The sequence below is a fragment of the Poecile atricapillus genome, chromosome 12 (genome assembly GCF_030490865.1).
Source record: "Poecile atricapillus isolate bPoeAtr1 chromosome 12, bPoeAtr1.hap1, whole genome shotgun sequence".
Taxonomy (NCBI): Eukaryota; Metazoa; Chordata; class Aves; order Passeriformes; family Paridae; genus Poecile; species Poecile atricapillus.
The window spans coordinates 7708841-7727480 of record NC_081260.1 but is presented as its reverse complement, the minus strand read 5'-3'; the positions used below and the strand labels follow the sequence as shown (position 1 = coordinate 7727480).

The following is an 18640-nucleotide window of genomic DNA, read 5'->3' as shown; positions in this document are numbered from 1 at the left end:
TCTTCCAGTCTAAACCATTCTGTGAATTCTGATCTTTGCTACTGCTGTTTATTGAGGTGCTGAGATATACTGACCACTTGTAAATAAGTTACTGGCGCCAAACTCAGAAGAGATGGGTATTTTCTGTCAGATATTCACAGATCCTGCCAGTGTGAGCATGATCTGCCTTCCACCAGGAGTCAGAAGAGCAGAGGTGAGAGGGAGGCTTGAGAGAAAAACAGGAATACTAACTTTGGCAACTCCAGACTACACCAAATGCTACTGGAAACCTCTTCCAGGAATATTCTATGTTGTCATGACTTGCTTTCAATCTCTCCACTAGGAACTGGAAAGGGTGTTTACTATACTTGAGGTAAAGCTTATGCACCTTATGACCACATCCTCACGGCACCACTAGCCAAACTCCTCCAGAATTTCAGTTCCAACCTCCTCTCTGAACACACAGAGAAGCCACAGGACTGTCCTGGGGATGCTGTTAGACTGGGCTACTTCACTTGACTGGGCAATCAGTCACAGGGCCTGGGGTTTGCTGTTATTTGGGCTGGCTCATGTCAGCTCTGCAGAGAAGCCATAAAGTCAGTGTTGAGAGATCTCACCACCTTCCCAGCACCCCACAATTGAGACACTGTTCAGAAAGTTCCAGAGCATCTCCAACTTGAGGAGGGAGGACCTTGACATGTAGAGACTGAAGAACTGTCTCTAGAGGTACTGAGGCTGAAGAACAAACTCAGCTGGTAAAGGTGTAGTAGTAGAGGGAGACTGCTCAGCCTGGTCTTTGCTCTCTGAGGCACCTCTGTGAGTGCCAACACAGACCTATGACCCAGACAACTTCAGGGAAAAGCTGCAAGTAGGGAATGACACAACGCACAGCCCTTGTCCTCAGACAACATGGGCCCAGGCTAATGACACAGGCTATTGTTCTCCCATTTTGTTGAAAAAAGCAATGACTTACATGGATGTTGGCTTTGGAGTACGTGCTTGGCAATGCCAGCAGATAAACAGAAAGGATTTCCATGGAATACCATTTCTGAAAGAAATACATTTAAGTTATTTTTGAAGTATTATTAAATCCAGTAGTGAATATTTTGAATGTGGCATAATCCATTTTCCTAGAAACCAGCCAAGAAAAACTGACAGCAGGACAAGGGAAGTGCCACCATGCTGTCATCCCTGTCTCACTGTTCCCTCAGGAACATGAGATTCACGTGCCTCCCTCCTCCATCAGTGTGCCTTAAAAACACAGTTCTCATCAGCCCTTTCCTTACCAGGCAAGCCTGGATCCTTCCTTCTGATCCTGACCCTGCTCTCCTTTGAACCAGGGACCCCCCATCGACCCATGGAAGCCCCAAAGCCTGGTGCTGACAAATGCACTGGGAGGGCAAATGCAAGCCACTAAAAAGGCTTGGCAGAGGTATTTCAGCAGTCTGCAGGTGGGGCCAAAGAACTGACACAGTGAGAACTGGATGGCTGTCACCATTGACACTGGTCGGTAGATGCAAGCAGGAGACAAGCAGGTGGATTGGGTAGGTTACAGAAGAACCAGCCCTGACCACAGATCATCTCCCAGTCTCCAGTACATCTACCCTAAAAGCAGAGCCCAAATCCATACCCAGGCACCAGGACTCCAGTCTTCTGCTCCCCCTTATCTTCTCTACCTGCCATTCACTCACTCCACAAACCGTCCTATGCCATGTTTGTATGTGTCTTGGTTTGAAAAGACAGATGTCTGCTAAGGGAGGTAGATACCTCCCTTGAAATGGAAAAAATGTATCCTGCCACCACCTCCCTCCCCCGAATTATTTTAATCTGGAAATCAAAGTGCTATCAGGCAAAGATATGGGAATAGGAATAACAGTTCTTTACTAAGGAAATTAAAATAAAAAGAAAAATGCAGTAGTACAAAAAACCAACACACTGACAGTCAGAATACAACCTGACACCCTGGTGGGCAGAGTGTTAGTAGCAGTCTGATTAAATGGTGGCTGCACTCCTCCTGGAGTGACAGGTGTGGTTCTGTTGAAGCAATTATCCCGTAGAAGGGTGTAGTTCTCTTCTGAAGGTACAGTGATAGTATAGATGGGTCTGGTCTTTCCTCTTAGAATCCAGTGAAGGAAGACTATGGTGTTCTGAGTCGCTGATGATATCCAGGTAGGAATGCTTGGCTCCTCCCCCTGGGTGGAGCACCTCACAATGGGATGATTTACATGATCAGTCATGCAGTGAGACTCAATGGCCCACTAACAGAAGATATCCCGATGATGGGTAGTGGACGAGAAAGAACACTGCCCCACATGGTTTTAACAACTGGTCTGTTAACAGAAGATATCCCCCAGTTATGAGGGATGGGTCATAAAAGAGATAAAGATCACTGCCCCACCTGGTTTTAACAGATGGTAATAAAATACATACTTTTGGTTCCATCTTGCATTGTAACCCAAGACAGTATGCAAGTCCAGGGATAGCTTAAGCTGCAGTCATCACCGAAAGGAATAGGGTCTCCTCACCCTGCAACATAAAGGTTGAAAAGGAAAGAAAGCTAGTTGCTCTGCAGAAGTAATTGGAAAATCCTGAACCACCTGGAAAACATCTCCTTTTCCTAAATCGCTCTTTCTGAATCTCCTCACAAGTAGGACAGAGCTAAAGCCACCAGAGAAGCCCTGTGCCCCCATCCCAGTTCATGCAGGCAGCTGTGAACACTGGGAAGGTTGCTCCCTCCCACCTGGCTGCCAGGCAGCACTCCCTGGAGCAGCATAGGCCAGGGCTCTATATCCTAATGCATCCAAATGCAACTCTGCTGTGGATTTCACCCATCCCATTAAGATTCAATTTGGTCTATTTTCGACTGCAGTATCTGCAGAAATAAAACTCACAGCTGAGATGTGAAGGCCAGACAATGGACAAAGAATAAGATGAAATATGTTAAACTCCATTTAAGTTATATCTCATAGAGCACATGTGAACTGCAGGCTGTGTGCCTGCTCAGCACCACAGGGTTGGGGTTTGCTCCTAGAAAACACCAGGGTCTCTTGAGCCCACCTACCCTTACTGCAAAACATGAATGTCTGCAACAGGAAGAGCTTCCAGCTCTCCCCAACTTTCCTCTTGGGATAGGGAAGGGGTGCAGCTCAGTCAGAGCATCCCACTGCTCACTCTAGCTTGCTTTTGCTGTGCTTGGTAAATCCCATTACAATTTCTGCTGCAGCCAGATTCTCACCAGTCCATTAGCATTCCCACTTATCCCCCTCCTCCCTCACCCTCTGTGCATCCTCCTGCCCCAGGCCCAGAAGCATTGTATCCATGTCAAAGGATAAGCAGGGATTCAGGGCAGGTGGGACTCTGGGCTGCTGGAACTCAGTCTCCTACAGACACCGCAGCTTTTGTCAACATCACATCTGAAGGGGATACTGGGGATTGTTCAACAAAACAAGATCTGAGGTCTCTCAATATAAGACATCAAGGGGATAGTCTCAGAAGACAGGGACTCACTAATCCTCATTCCAATTTTCAGGAATTAGGAGAGTTAAACATGAGAAAGCTACACCACAGGTTTCCTGTTACATCTTCCAAAAAAAGCAGTCCCATCAGACTGGGGCTGTTGCAGACATGACTGTTGTGGGACTGTGGCACAGCCTTCTCCTAAGGACTGTCCTATCCTCCTCCATCCCTGCTTTCTGCTGTGGGACTTGGAAGGAATTAAACATCCTGCACAGAGAAACAAAGGCAAACAAAATGCAAACAAAATGAAAAAAAGAGAAAATCATACAGAATCCACCTCTGAATTAATTTCCATTTTATTTATAGGCCATGACATGACAGTCTTCTTTCTAAGCCTTTTAATTAATCACAGGGAACTGTTACTTTGAGCATATATGCCCACCTTCCCTCTTCCTGACATATGTTCCAGCTCATATTGAAGGACTGTCTGCAAGGCAATTCATTATTTGTCATTATCTATGCCAGCACCTGGCTCTCCAGATCTTTCAGGAACATCAAGTCCTTGGGCAGCAATGGTCTTTGGGGCCGAAAAGAAAAACCTTTGCTAGAGACAGGGAAAGGCACAGGGCTTGGAGGGATTGAGAAAGGGAGAACAGGAGCTCAGCACTGTGCTGAACATGGCTTGCTCTCTTGTCCATAGGGTGGCCATCTGGGGAGGAAGGGTGTTATTTTACATGATACAAGACACAAATCTGCCTAATAACAGGATTTTTGTTTCAACTAATTTGTGGGTAACTGTATAGAGACCTACATGTGCAACAGAACTTATGTCAAACACTGCAAAAACAAGTAATCTTCAGTTCAGAAATGCCAGAATTACTGTTTCTAGTAGAAACCTGGTTCTTCGCTGTATTGGTTTTGCACAGCCTGATTTTTGGTAGCAGGGGGACCACAAAGATGGCTCCTGTGAAAGCTCCTGGAAGCTTCCACCATGTCCAGCAGAGCCAATCTCTGATGGCTCTGAAGATGGACATGCTGCTAACCGAAACTGGGTCAATGAGAGAGGTTGGTAATGCCTCTGTAATGACATATTTTAGAAGGAAATCAAAAAGTCACAGGTTTTGCTTCTAGTCAGAGGAGGAGGTGAGAACATGTGAGGGAATACAACATGGACACACCAGGGTCAGTGGAGAAGGAGGAGAGGAGGTGCTCCAGTTACTGGTGCTGAGTGGGGAATTCAGCAGGCTCTGGTGAAGACCATGCTGAAGCAGTTATGCCCCTGCAGTCCATGGGGATCCATGGGGGATGCAGAGATCTACCCGTAGGCCATGGGAGAGCTGCCCAAGCCGGAGCAGGAGGATGTCTGGAAGAGGCTGTGATCCAGTGGAGGGAGAGGGCTCCTTCTTCCAACTGGAGCAGCCTGTCCTTTGAGGACGGAACCCCGTGAAAGCAGAGATCCACATTGCAGCAGTTTTGGGAGGACAGCAGTCTGTCTGTGGGGGAGCTCACATTGCAGCAGGCATGGTAGGCCTGCTGCTCATCAGAGTGGACCCAGGCTGGAGAAGTTCACAGAGAACAGTCTCTGTGGGAGGGATCCCATGGCCTCACAGGGGAAGGACTGCTCTCCTGGAGCAGTGGAAGAAAATCTCAGTGATGAACTGACCACAACACCCATGCCCTGCCTCCCTGCACTGTCAGTGGGAAGGAAGGAGGGGCTGGGGGGAAGCAGTGTTTTAAGGGCTTATTTTACTTCTCATTATCCTCCTCTGACTCTGTTAGTAATAAATTCACTTTGCAACCATAAGTTGAGCGTATTTTGTCCTTGAAGTGTTTCTCCCAGTCCTTATCTCACTCATGAACCGTTAGTTTTGGGGTTTTTTTCCCTCTCCTCTGCCCAGCTGCAGCAGGGGAGGGTGAACAAAAGATTATCACGAGTGCCTAGCACTGGGTCAGTGTCAAACCACGACAATTCCTCTCAAATTTATCACTTATATTTATCACTTGACCACATACCATCTGGCTCCCAAACCACTGGTACACATGAATGCATGCTAAGCACTGCTGACTTCCTGAGTGACTAACAGTGCTTCAACTCCATTCCCCAGCCACACATCCATGACTTACAGCGTTGTGTTCAAGTCCTGCTCCAGTGGGAGGAGCAAATGACTGAGAGTGGGAGGAGCAAAAATTTGTACTGGGAGTTACACAGAGCTTCACAAAGGGGCTCCTGAGATCCAGGGTTCCTAAAATTACTTGCACCTACATAAAGACTTTTTCCCCTGAAAAAATAAAAATAAAAAGAAAAAAATAAATCCAAATATTGGAAGCTTTGACCTCACAGAGTTGATGGGACGGAATCCCCTTGGGAACCTCAATGGAGCTGCATGAGGGACCAATTTAGAAATATTTCTGAAGCAACTGTGCTACAAAGCAACTTAGGAGCTGCTCATGCCTGGGTGAGTTTCCAGTTCCTCCAGAGCTCTGGAAGCACAGCATGGGAGCAGCACAGCATGGAGCCGCAAATGCCACTTGGAGCAAGACAGTGCCTGAGCCTCCTCCTTGGCACTCTGGACACAGCCCAGGAGAAACTCAGAGCAGCATTGCTGGAAGGAGGGATGTGCCAGAGCCTGGATGGGAACCAGTCTGAACCCTCACCAATGCAGGAGCAGGTGAATGTGAAGATGATGCCATCAGAGACCTCTCCAAATCAGTTTGGCCATGGGGCTGTGCCTGCGGCTCCAACACAGCCTGAACAAATGCTATGTCTCTGTGTCTCACCCTCATCTTCTAGGAAAAGACAGGTCAAGACTGTTCTCCACTTTATGCTCCTATTACACCTAAAGTTCACACTTCACCTTAATCCAAATTGACTTGCTCACAGGTTTCATCCCACTGTCACTCCTGCTTCTCCCACCTCCTCCAGCCAGCAGCCCCACTCCAGCACCCACCTGTGGAGCCACAGGAACAGAGGGCTGCAGCAGAGGGACAGATCCATCCCCAGCTGCACTCCTGCTTCACTACTCCCAAAGCCCACCACACCCCCACAAGAGACCACTTTCAATGACTTCTCTGCACCAGCCCTACAGCCCATGCCCTCACTGTGCTGAGCTCCAGCCCCAGCCAGGCTTCTCTGGAGCAGCCTTAACACTGCAGGTACCATTCCCATTGTTGACAGCGCAGCGGGGAACACTAGCAGTCAGCTTGATATGGCAAACTCATCACCAACCGGTTGGTGCATCAGTAGCAAAGCTAAAAGCAACCAGTGGCATGGACTGTCCCCCTGAAGAGCTGAGACATTTGTCAGCAGCTCTCCCCTCTGATGTCACAGGTGCCCATCCCTGCTGAAGGGCAAGGGGGTACTGGGTGCCACCCTTCCACATCAGAGGACCCAGCAGGTGGGGAAGACCCAGGAGTGCCAACAACCTTCTTACTGTTTAACCAGCAAACAGCCTGTTGCCCTCAGCAGAGCCCCCCCAGAAAGCCCAGACACCTGTGGCAGGGCCCCGCTCATTTCAGGGGGCCATGGGCTGGGTACATCAGCAGCACTGATAGGAGTTTGCTGTAGACAAGTGAATCAGTGGAACAGATGAGCAGCTCCTGAAGCATCTACCCCCAATGTACAGCAAGAGGAGATGCAATTTCAGGCTTATGGCAGCTGCTGGAAGGTTTGTGGTGCTAAAAAAAAAAAAACTTAAAAAAATCTCAACACCTACATATAATAGATAGCTTTCTAAGACAAGGAAATCTTGCAGTAGCTGGAAGAAAACCAATCACAGTTCCCAACTACATTTGAGGTAAGGAAACAGAACACCGTACAAAACATCTCCTAAAGGTCAGTTTCACGAAACTAGAAAGAACCAGACACAAAAATAACTGAGAGAAAACCCCTAAATGTAAGTGTGACAACGCTTATTGGAGGATGTTTAAAGATGCCTTAGTAGAGCTCTCTTTCCCACCAAGAAAAGCAACAGGATATTTAAAAAAAAATTACTTGGTTTAAAGTAGGAATTTTTTAAGAGCCAAATTTAAAAAAAAAAAAAAAGTAAAAAAAAATCAGAAATACACTATAATATTAGAGCAAATTCTATAGAATTCAACACATTTTATAAAGAAAGCTAAAAGATATTTTAAAAACCTAGAAGCAATAGGTCTATCAGGAAAAAAGCACAATCTGTCAATACATTAGGCATGATGCTAAAAAAGTACAGTGAAAAGTATCATGATGTAAAGGATGCAGAAAGTATAACCATTTCTTTTTATCTTTGCAAATAAGGATGACTTAAATCTCAGCTATACCAAAATTCTCTGAGAATCAAGTTGGGAAGATCCCCAACATCATCTGCTAAACATCCTTCACATCTGTAATGAGAAAACCTGGACTCAGAGCCTATGAAGGAGCTCACCCAAATTCCTAACATTGACTTTGAAAAAAAACAAATCAGAAGTGTATCCCAGGCCAGCCAGGAAGTTCCAGAGGTCTTGGAATAATAAACAAAAAACCCTGCTCAAGCAAACAAAAACTTAGCACAGTGCCAATATTTCTAGAGGGCAAACAGCTGACCCAGGAAGTGCAGGCTGGTCACCCTGCCCATGCACCCAACAGGCCAGAGAGTGGCTTGTGCTCAGTGATGGAAACACAACTCCTGTTAGTCAACAGTTTTCTGGCTGGAGGGCTTGTCAAACAGATCTAGTATTTCTTCTTAGAGTTTGCATTTGGCTGACAAAGGTAACAGTGTTGACGTAATACATACAGACTTCTGTGTGACACCCGACTTAGGCTGGGGTGACAGCTCAAGAACAAAATCCCTCCCACTACGCAAACAGTCCTGTATACTGTATATCCAAGAGGATTAAAAGTCAGTTGAGCCTGATGACCTCGTTGGAGTTGTACCTGCACTGCCTGCCCCTAGAGAGGTTTTGGATCCCCAGAGATGAGGTTCCCAAGAGTGAAAAGGCCAGTGAGGCAGCAGAAATTTTTCTCTGCACACAAAGCTCCAGGCAGTACTTCTGGGAGACACGGGTTTCCAGGGAATGCATGGCTGTGAGCCTGAGTTTGCAGTGAGTTCAGAAGAACTAGAGAAGGGTATTGCCAGAGCCTCTGCCTAGGGAGCAGGCTAACTCATTGAAAAATATTGGCTGGTTTTAGAGTTGATTTTCACACTTGTAAAGCTGGCCAGAACCAGAATGTAAAGCTGTAAACTCAGCCATGCCAGCAGGCTGGTCCTGATCTCGCACACGCCACATTACACACGGCTCACTATCATTGTTTCTTACTTGGTTCCTAATCTGTGCTCAGCACTCTGAGTGCCTTCCAGTAACGGCACTGGACACATCCACTTACATTATACCTTCAGAGATGGAAAGATAAGTAGTGTGATTTCTCTTGAAAGAGCAAGCTCTTCCCAACTCTCTCAGTGCCCAGCACAAAAGCAGGATGGTCAGGTTTGTCAAAGTTTTCAGCTGCCAAAAAATTTCAACCCTCCCATAAAAACATATAGACATCCTTCCAGTGAGAGGAGCAGGGTTATTCCTCACACCCTTAACCCTCAATCATGTCATTGCCCTGCACTGTGGACATATAGACCAAAGCCTGGAGCTTTTTTTGAACGTCTCTGACCAAACAAATATTTCCAAGTGTCCAGGTAGCTGGATGCAGGAAAGCCTAACACTAGAAGTTGTCCAGCATGACTGACTGAACAGTAAGCTGTGGATGTGAACTGTCTACCACAAAGGACCCCTGGGGCTTTCAGTGAATCCCATCTTCCTCTGCTCACAGGCACCACTCACCTCCCCATTGCTCAGTTCCAGGCAAATGCTGATGTGAGATGCTGCCCAACAGTCATGCTCTTGTAGCTATGTGCTGTTGTAGCTGTGCTGAAGTGACAAGTTCTTCAGAAATGTCCAGAGGAATGGACCAAAAGTCCCATCCTCACAAGAGTGATCACCCACCACAGCTACTGAAGCAGTGCCAGTTACACATCTCAGCCTGAATCCAGCTTGTCCTGACAATACAGTTTTAGCTCCAGCTGGATGACCTTGTGTGAGCTTGCTCCAGAAACGGAGGACTTGGTCCTTCCACGATTTGGCAAGATCTGACACAACCATCACAGGTGCCCTTTTCATTTATTGAACTGGCTTAGGATATATTTGCACATGAGCAGATAAACTTTGTCCAAAGGACTTCAATCTTGCTGCTGGGTTCCAGATGAGCCCCTCTCATTCATGTGGCTGCTCACATGTCAGGAGAAGTATGAATTGAGCTAGATCCCTGACATTTTGTGCTGAGTCCAGGGAGGCTGACTTCCCAAAACAGAGAGATGCAATATTGTCTAAATACCCTAAGCACATATGATCTTTTTAGCAACACAAGATGGCAACACCTCAATGCAGGTTCGACATTTTACTGAATCAGACCACCACAAGTGGCCTGACCACCTCACCCTCTTGCTGCTGAACCCCTTCGTGATTTATCACAGGCATTCCCAGTTTAGGTTGTGACAGAAGGAGGAACAATGCTAGGTGAACAAAACAGGATGGGTCTTGGGACTTACCACCTTACCACTGCTTCAAAGTCTGTCATGCTGAATTCCCCACTAGTCACACTCAAGTTCTGTGTGCAACAAGACCCATGTTCCCTCAAATCAGGAAGGTTAGCACCGTTTGCACTTGCGTTGACTTTATTTGTACACGGCGACAGCTTGTACGGAGAGCAGACAACAGGATACTGACAAGGACTAAGATCTGGAAAATATCTCTGTGATCACTTCAACAAAAAGCTGTTCTTTTTCACTTTCATGGGAGCTTTAACTCAACTCACAGTGGAGGCAGTCTTAAAACATGAAATGCATTTGAGTAATCAATGATTTGAAAGGTAATAAAAGCAGTTAATAGGTTCTAATCTACTTGCAGCCAGATAACATAAACAGCTAGTTATCCTGGGGAGAAGGGCAGGATGCTTCTTTTTCTTCCCCAGAACCACTGATTACAAGCTTGCAGCACCCAAATTTTAAAGCAAAGCTGAAGAGAAGAGCAAATACCTTTTGCAACTATACTGCAGGTTCTCATAAACGCAGTACAGCTTGTCTGAGTACTATGGCTGCTATGGGCAGTGTTTTAAGTACCAGTTAAAAAGCAACTCACTATTTGAGGTCACTGCATCCAGTGCCTGCCCAAGCCAATGGCCATTTCTGTGCTTTCTATCACTAATAAATCAATCAAATATTAGAAGCACTGGAGTGAAATTGTCCTGTCAGCCTTATCCATTAGATACTTTTACTAAACCCTGTTGAGTTACTGCTTATTTACAGAAGACTCAGAGAGACAGTGAGACAGCAGCATCTCAAAAAACTTGCACATCATAAACACTACAGATATTTCATTAAAGCCATTTTACAAGCTATAAAACTGAGGGTCATTTTATGCCTCTCTCTATAAAAGCAGACTGTGATATAGTTCTCTGAAAAGCATACTCTATGGTACAATTTAAGCAGTACTACACAGACTACTTAAAACTCCTTACAGAGCAACTTATATCCAGTGTAAGTTCTCTATTAATACTGATATCCAGGACTATTCTTTGCTAAAATAACAAGACTTTGAAGGAAAGAAATTTACACACTCAAATAATACAGCCTTCTTAAAAATACTGAATAATATCAGTTTAACAATTTTCCTAGATTAATTCATAATGGAGGTCAATACATAAGGCTACAAAGCAGACTTCCAAATTACCCGTTAAAAAAACATGTAAATTCTTCACTCTGCTTTCAGCATAGCAGATTTATAATAAAAATACTAAAGCACTGAAACGCTGGAACACAAAAGGAAGTTTACAGTGTTGTAATGGACTAGTCTTAAAAACCCGAACACTCTTGCTCAGGACCTGACGCGCTCGGAGTCGTCCTCACCTGCGCCTCTGCCCCGCTCCTCCCAGCGCGGGTCGGCTGAAGGGACGTGGGTATTACCTGAGTTGGCTCCTCCGTTTGCAGCTGCCTCTGGGGGACAAAAGTTTTGAAAAGTCGGAGGACAGCAGCAGCAGAGAGACGGGACTGGCAGAGAGTGAGCCGGGAACCCGGCGGCAGCCCGGTCACCAGAGAGGGCGGGCACTACTTCAGCTCACCGGCAGCACGGAGTCCTTGGCCGGGGCACATCGGACCCGGGGCTCCCCACCGGAGGTGCCCTCACCACCCCGGTGTGGGACTGCGGTTCTGCTCTCGCCGCCCCCCGCGGGCTCCTGCCCCACCAGCAGCGGTGCTATGAGGGGCCGGGGCGGCGAGCCCGGGGCGCGGTGCGGGGTCGCTCCGCTCCGCCCGCCCCTCACGCCTGGCCCGCGCCCGCCTCGCGCTCACCGGCGTTGCGGAGCTTCTTGTTCCGCAGCACAGAGAGGATGACCAGAGCGTTGCCCAGCACGTCCACCACGATGGTGAAGATAAGCACGGCCGCCAGGCCGGTGGCGGCTCCCGCCGCCGGGCCCCCCTCCAGCCGGCAGGCTGGGCAGCTCCCGTTGCTCCCCAGCCGGTCCATATGCACCTCTGCCGCCACGGCTGGGGCCCCTCCTCCTCCCGCCCCGAAGGCAGCTCTCAACCCCCGGCCCCGTCCCGTCCTGGGGCGAGACCACCGCCCCCTCCCCGGCAGTGCCACCGCCCTGCCCGGGGCGGAGCGGGGGGGGCCGCGCGGGGGGTGTCCGGTGCGCGGCGGGGCACTGAGTCGCTCTCCGGGCCGATGGCGCCACCGCGCGGCGGCGCCGGGCAGCGCGGGGCGGGCGGGGGTCTCCGCTCGGAGCCGCTGGCCCTGCAGCCCCTCCCCTCCTTCGGGAGGGACCGACCCCTCCAGCCTCCGCTGCCGCCGGGACATCGCCCGGCTCCCGCCCTCGGCCATAGGTGCCGGCAAGAAGAGATTACAAGGCGAACTTTCGCACCTCGAGTCGCTGAAGCCTTTCCCGGTGCCTTTGCTTCCCACTGCTCCGCGGCTCCGCTCCCGGGCAGCCACCACTCAGGCAAGCCCATCCTCACAGGGACTTTTTCAACCAATTACTCGAGAATAAGACCATTCGCTTTCTGTTGATGCTTTTCACCCGTTTTAATGTGCGCACTGCAGAAGCCCCGGCAGTAATGTAAGCTCAGCAGCCCCCTCGCTCAGAGGCTTCTCAGCCGCAGGAAAACAGCACTCGGCCGGGATACCCAGCTCCCTCAATCGGGATAACCAGCTCCCGTAGCCAGGATACCCAGCTCCCTCAATCGGGATAACCAGCTCCCGTAGCCAGGATACCCAGCTCCCGCAGCCTAGCCCCATGGCTGGGGCTTCCAGGCACCTTCTGTGCTTCATTCCACACCAGCAGGAGTAAGAAGACACCAAATCACTGCGGTCAGATTGTGGTTACACACAACCACATGAGCTCTCAGCTTTGTTTAGAAAACAAAATCAGAAAAGAGAAAAGAGGGATACTATAGAACCATGGAATGGTTTGAGTTGAAAGGACCTTAAAGATGATTCAGTTCCAATTCTCCGTGCAATGGGCAGGGACAAATTCAGGAACATCAGGTTGCTTAGGGCCCCATCCAACCTGGCCTGGAACATTTCAAGTGATGGGGCATCCATAGTTGCTCTGGGAAACCTGTGCCAGGGCCTCATCATCCGCAACAGTCAAAAATTTCTTCCTTACATCTAATTTAAATCCCTCCCTCTGTCAGTTTAAAGCCATTCCCTCTTGTTCTATTGCTCCATGCCCTTCTCCAGCTCTCTTGTAGCCCCTTTAGGGACTGGTGCTATAAGGTGTCCCTGAAACTTTCTCTTCTCCAGGCTGAACAACCCCACCTCTCTCAGCCTGTGTTCATAGCAGAGGTGCTCAGCATCAGCCATGGGCCGGACAGAGGGCAGGGGCATGCTTAGGCTGTCCAGCACCATCTTCTCTGGCTTGTGCCTAAAGCCACTCCTCTGTGTGCAGGTCAAAGTGTCCAAGCAAACACTAAGGTTCTGTCACAACCCATCATGGGGGTTTTACAACTGCCTGGAGTCAATAACAAAGCAAAAAGCAAAGCCTTTGGTGGCTCATTCCCTGGCAGCAGAGTACAGTCAGCAGCAAGGCACAGCAGAGACTAGCAGCAAACAGGGTCTGCCCTGGCCTGCTGGCTTAGGGTCAGAGCCAGCTCTGCATCTGCATTTAGAACCTTGCTGAGCCAACCCACTTTAAATGTCTTTTTACCTTTTCCCCGTGACTGGTGAGCACTCAATTTTGAAGGAAAAAAAAAAAAAAAAAGGAGGAAAAAATAGAGGGTTTTAAAGAAAATTAACGAAATCCTGCATTCTTGAATTGTTGAAGACAGCATTTTAGTTTGATATATAGCTTATTTTGGCTTCCTTTTGACACTCTGCACTGAATTCTGCATAGTTTTGAAAATATTTTCTCTGTGTAAACCAATTAATTTTGTTCATGGACTTTCAGCTGCTCTGTTCAGGACATACCTGCAGGAAGAAATAAGGTCAACTCTCATGGACATATCCTTTCAGCACCTTTCACCTTGACTCTGTTCTTCTCTGTCAGTTTTGCAACATTTATTAAGATGCTCTCAGGTGTGTTTCAGCTGTGGAGAACTGCGATGTGACTTCAAAGGACCTGAACTTTACATACAAATGTCTTGGCAATAGCACCAAAGCTACCCAAAAAAGATTTTGGCCTCACACTTAAAAAAGCCTTGCTCACGCAACAAAGGGGGTATAACATTTCATGAAATTAATGCAACTGGAAAAACATAAAAAGTGTTTTTATTTGACCACTTTTTTTTGTGTGTAATTTATACTTGCAAAAAGCAGTCTTTTTCCGCAGCCTGGAGTTACTGCCCTAGACTGGCATGTCTGCAGAGCTCTACCAGGCATGTGTGCATCTGCATTGTTGCAGCAACTAATCTTCCATAAGAAACTTAGAAGAAATTATGATAGATGTAGTGAGCAACTGTTTTCATTACTGGAGTGATTTAGATGAATGATCTTCAGGCTGTTTTCTCCCACCTTCCTACTAAATCGACTCTTCACTTCTTCAATTAAGACAAGGCAAGCACTCTAGGAAGCAGTGGCAAGGGAAAAAAGTGAAGGTAGAGGTATCAATGAGATATTTTTAATTACACTTTACCAGAACTGCTGACATAAATCATGCTGAAATAAGAGTATCCCCAGTGTGTTAGAAGAATTTAGGCTAATTTAATTGTGCAACGATTATGAATGTGTTCGCAGGAGAAGGCACCTGAATTAGGGTGAGAAGCCAGAACCCTTCAGTACCTGAACTACACCGGGAGAGCAGGTACAAGCACGCAAACAGGACGATCAAGTAGAGTGTAATCAGTGCAAAATATTTAAGCACCATAAATGCATACTCCTTGTGCAAAATTGTCACAGTTTTGCCAGCAGGGAGGCTGAGAGGAGTAGTGCCTGGCATTCTTCTGCTGTGCCCATCACAGCAGCCCTGTGCGGAGCATCTCTTGGCAGGGGTGATGCCACTGAGTGTGTCCAATGGCACAAAACCCCTTTTGGCCCCTTTTCCCAACCCTACCTACCAGGGCACACAGCTTAGTAAGAGTTTATCCAAGTATACTGTAATAAATGGAAGCTTACATGATTGAAAAATAGCTAAGGCATTAATCTTCCTTCTCACTATCTTGAGTCCTCTTTAAAAAGATTTTTTTGTCTTCAGCGACAGCTTTAATGCTACTTAATGAATCACTTATAAATGAATAATTTTTTCCCTTCTATACAGGGACAGGCTGATTACTACACTGATTAGTATTAGTATTAGTAATAGTTTTAATACACAGAGACAATTAACTTTTGTCAAATATACAAAGATAATAGCTGTTCTCCACAAATACTACTATACTGAATTTGGCATATTTAAGGCAAATTTTTCTTGCTATTTTGACTAAGCGTGTTTAGTGACAGTGACATACCCATTCTCTTTAGCCAGACCAGAGGAACTCCTCATGCTTATCAAAAATAATTAGTGGCTCCCTGGGCACCTGCTGGAACAGATAGGTTAGCACTGGATCAGGAATACCAGGTTGGAAATTTCAGGATTCCAACACAAGCTCATTCAAAGTTGTCTTGGTGTCCCACTTCAAAGGAGGGAGGAGACATGAAAAGAAAGAAGAGAGATACAAAATCAGAGCCTCAGCTTCGATGCTGCCTGTCTCAGTTGCAGACAGGGTGCAGGCAAGCCATCGTTGATGGCATCTGTATCTCCCTCCTTGCAAAAGCAGACACCAGGACCACGGTGTCTGGTTAGTGGCAGGTGGCACAGTGGCAGGTTAGTGGTTTTCTCACTGAAAATAACCCCCAATGAGCTGCAAAGGCAATTTTATAGTCACTCCTGACACTGAGGTCCCCAAACAGTAACCCTCAGTTGTCTCCCCTGCCCATGTCCCACCAAACACCTGCTCTGTTCCCCAGATCTACACATGCTGGACAAAAATGCTGAATGAAGCTGAACCCCTCTTCTATCACACCAGCCTAACCAAATACTCATATTTATTTCTAACAAAAACAGCAGGCAATGAAAGTTGTAATTTCTCAATGCATGGGCATTTTGACTCAAGCAATGGCCTTCGGGAGAAACACATAAGCAGAAATGAGGCTGATAAATCCTTTGCCACATACTCTTTAGCTCCTGCATGGCTGCTCCTGGTGATGGGCAGAGCAGGTTTCCTTCACCCCTGAACAGACTGGGTGAGAGTGTAGAGGTCTCTGCTGCCTTCCATATTGATACCAGTGGCCTACAGGTGTTGAATGCCACAAGGATGCAGTGCTCAGCCAGTGGAAAGCTTCAGTATGTGACTTTCCAGCACAGTCCATTTTATTTGTTTAGGATTCTGATTTAGAGCCCAGACAGTGAAGGTTCATTCCTTGACGCAATCTAAGACTCACTGAGTCCACAAACATGGCTAAAATAAGTAATTTAGTCCTGCCATGCATAATGACTATTAGCATAAAAATAAGGGCAAACACCTTCCCTGCCCCACTCTTATCTCAATTCTGCCCTTAAATCCAGCATGTGGCCAGGAGGCAGAGTTATTTCCAAACCATTATCTATAGAGGAATCACCATTATCCACCTGCAGTTCTCTAGCCAAACATATACAGCAGTTGTTACTCTCTCCCAGACTTTTCTCTCGTACATTTGGACTGTGCAGCTATAGATGCAAAGGCAACACAGTTGTACTGTGCGTGCCATAAGAGAATCCCAGTCCTGGGAAAAACAGCACTGGCTGCTTCAGCAATAAATAGATGAATGCAGCATCTTGTCCTGAACTGCCATTGTAGAGGAGATCAACAAACAAGTGGCTCTATTTTTGGCGTTGTGCTTGCCTAGAAACTCCAGATAAACTAATAACCTTGTGTTCTGCCACTTTCCCTCTTTGTGCCCAGAGCAGCAGCCTGACAAAGTGTGCGCTGCCTGCTCGCTCAGAATAGGCCTTTCTGTTATTCACTGCGAAAGCCATGGACACGGGCCTGGTATTCAGCTCAACTGCTTAATGCTGCTATCTAAATAAAAAGGAAAAGAAGGAAAACTGTATTCCTTTTTCACCCTGAATAATAAATGACACCATCAATGTTGCCTTGGGATGCAACATCAAGCCACTTCCTTTGCTCCAAGATGAGATTTAAGAATGATTTTGAGGTTGACTCACCTTTTCAAATATCCCATTTTTTCCCGCATCCCAAACTTGAAGATGCAACATGAATGAAATCAGAATTAGCCTCATTACAAACAAGCAAGGGGGGGGGCTGACCTAGATTCACTCTGCCTCTCAGAAGGAAGTGACGGCAAAAGTTTAAAACCTTGTCATACAGGCCTGCAGCATATTTAGGTCAAAGTTTGTTGCGATCAAATCATGCTTTCTGAAAAGCATGGTGGTGGGATGATTTGTATGGCAGCAGCTGAATTATGCAAGGGATTTGTACAGTCTCTGCTGGCAAATAAAGATGTGCGAAGAAACTCAGGCTTTTCCTTGCAGCATCATCTGTGCCTTGAACCCAGCTCTGCATCCCTGGAGACACATGCTCGGTTTTGTGGTAGCTCTCACCACCAGCTACATCGGGCAGCATCCCATGGCTGAAAACAGTCTTGCTGCAGATCTCAAGATACTAGGACACAATGTAGCATTTTTCAGTGTCTTTACCTAATCCTGCCTAAAAAATGCCAAATAAGAGGGCCTGGTCCCAGCAAAAACAGCCTGGTTGCTGTGTAGGCTGCTCAGGGAAGATGTTCAGATGACAATTGAGAGGAAGCACAGGACTCTGCCCAGGTGACAGTCATGGCTGAAGGAAAGATATGGAAATGGTCCAGCTGGTGGGGTTTGTTGTGGGGAAAAATCGTCAGGGAAGGATTTAATTTATATATTTAATAGCTAACAAAACCTAAAGAATTGTTTTAGTATACAAATAAGAAACTCCCTCAAATCAAAGCAATGAAAAGAGAGGAAAGCTTGCTCATGACAGACCAGACCCCCCACCCCATTCGTGTTCAAGATCTGCCTTTGACTCAAGCAGAAAAAGGACCACTCATTCTCGTCACACCATCCCCCAATGTGTGTGCTCAAGTGAGTTTGCGGCAGGCTTTTCCCTTCCACAGAAACCTCTTGGGATGGTAGGAGAAAAAGAGGGAGAAAGAAAGGAGTATTTCAAACTTCTTCTCACTGAGATTCCTCACCCAGTCCCTTTCCTACCATTAGAAACTGAAAACAAACCCATTCTTGCTCCTTACACGTCTCCTTTCACCATTCCCTTTCCAACCCATCCCTTTTGTCCCAACATGCTCCGCACACAAAAAGCTGTTCTCAGTTTCCCACATCAGCACCTACAGGGATGCTGGTTGAGTTGCTCTCAGTTTTCAAAGTGCAGTTCTCACAGCCTCTCTCACATCACTTTCTCTTTCATTACTTCCCCCTCCTCCCCTGGGGTTCATCCCAGTTAGAAATCAACTGGAGTAATCAGGCCAAACTTTTGGAAACATCACGGTATTACCCAGTTCACCACCACCTGTATGTGGAGAAGTTTATCCTCTAACTGTGCAGGGGGAACAGTGTGAGTTGGAAACTGCTGAGATGCTCTGCAGACTCTCCCCTTCACACTCCCTGCCTCCCCAGCCCCCATTTGCATTCAGATGCACACCCACTTCCAAACATTCTGCCCACACCATGTCTAAGCTGTTTTTCCAGCTG

The 18640-nt window shown here is 47.1% G+C and overlaps 1 protein-coding gene across 2 annotated transcripts in view; it reads right to left on the bottom strand.

Annotated features, from left to right (window-relative positions):
• Positions 1-12029, bottom strand: part of GPR50 (G protein-coupled receptor 50) — a 40456-nt gene extending 28427 nt beyond the window's left edge. The window contains exons 1-2 of one of the 2 annotated variants that reach the window (XM_058848188.1): positions 11784-12029; positions 11343-11429 (exon numbers count right to left, since the gene is read on the bottom strand). In XM_058848188.1, coding sequence (XP_058704171.1) covers positions 11343-11429; positions 11784-11958 — 262 coding nt within the window. In that variant the 5' untranslated portion in view covers positions 11959-12029. The remainder of the gene's footprint in view (positions 1-11342; positions 11430-11783) is intronic. The other variant, XM_058848189.1, reaches the window with a different exon arrangement.
• Between the last annotated feature and the right edge of the window lie 6611 nt (positions 12030-18640).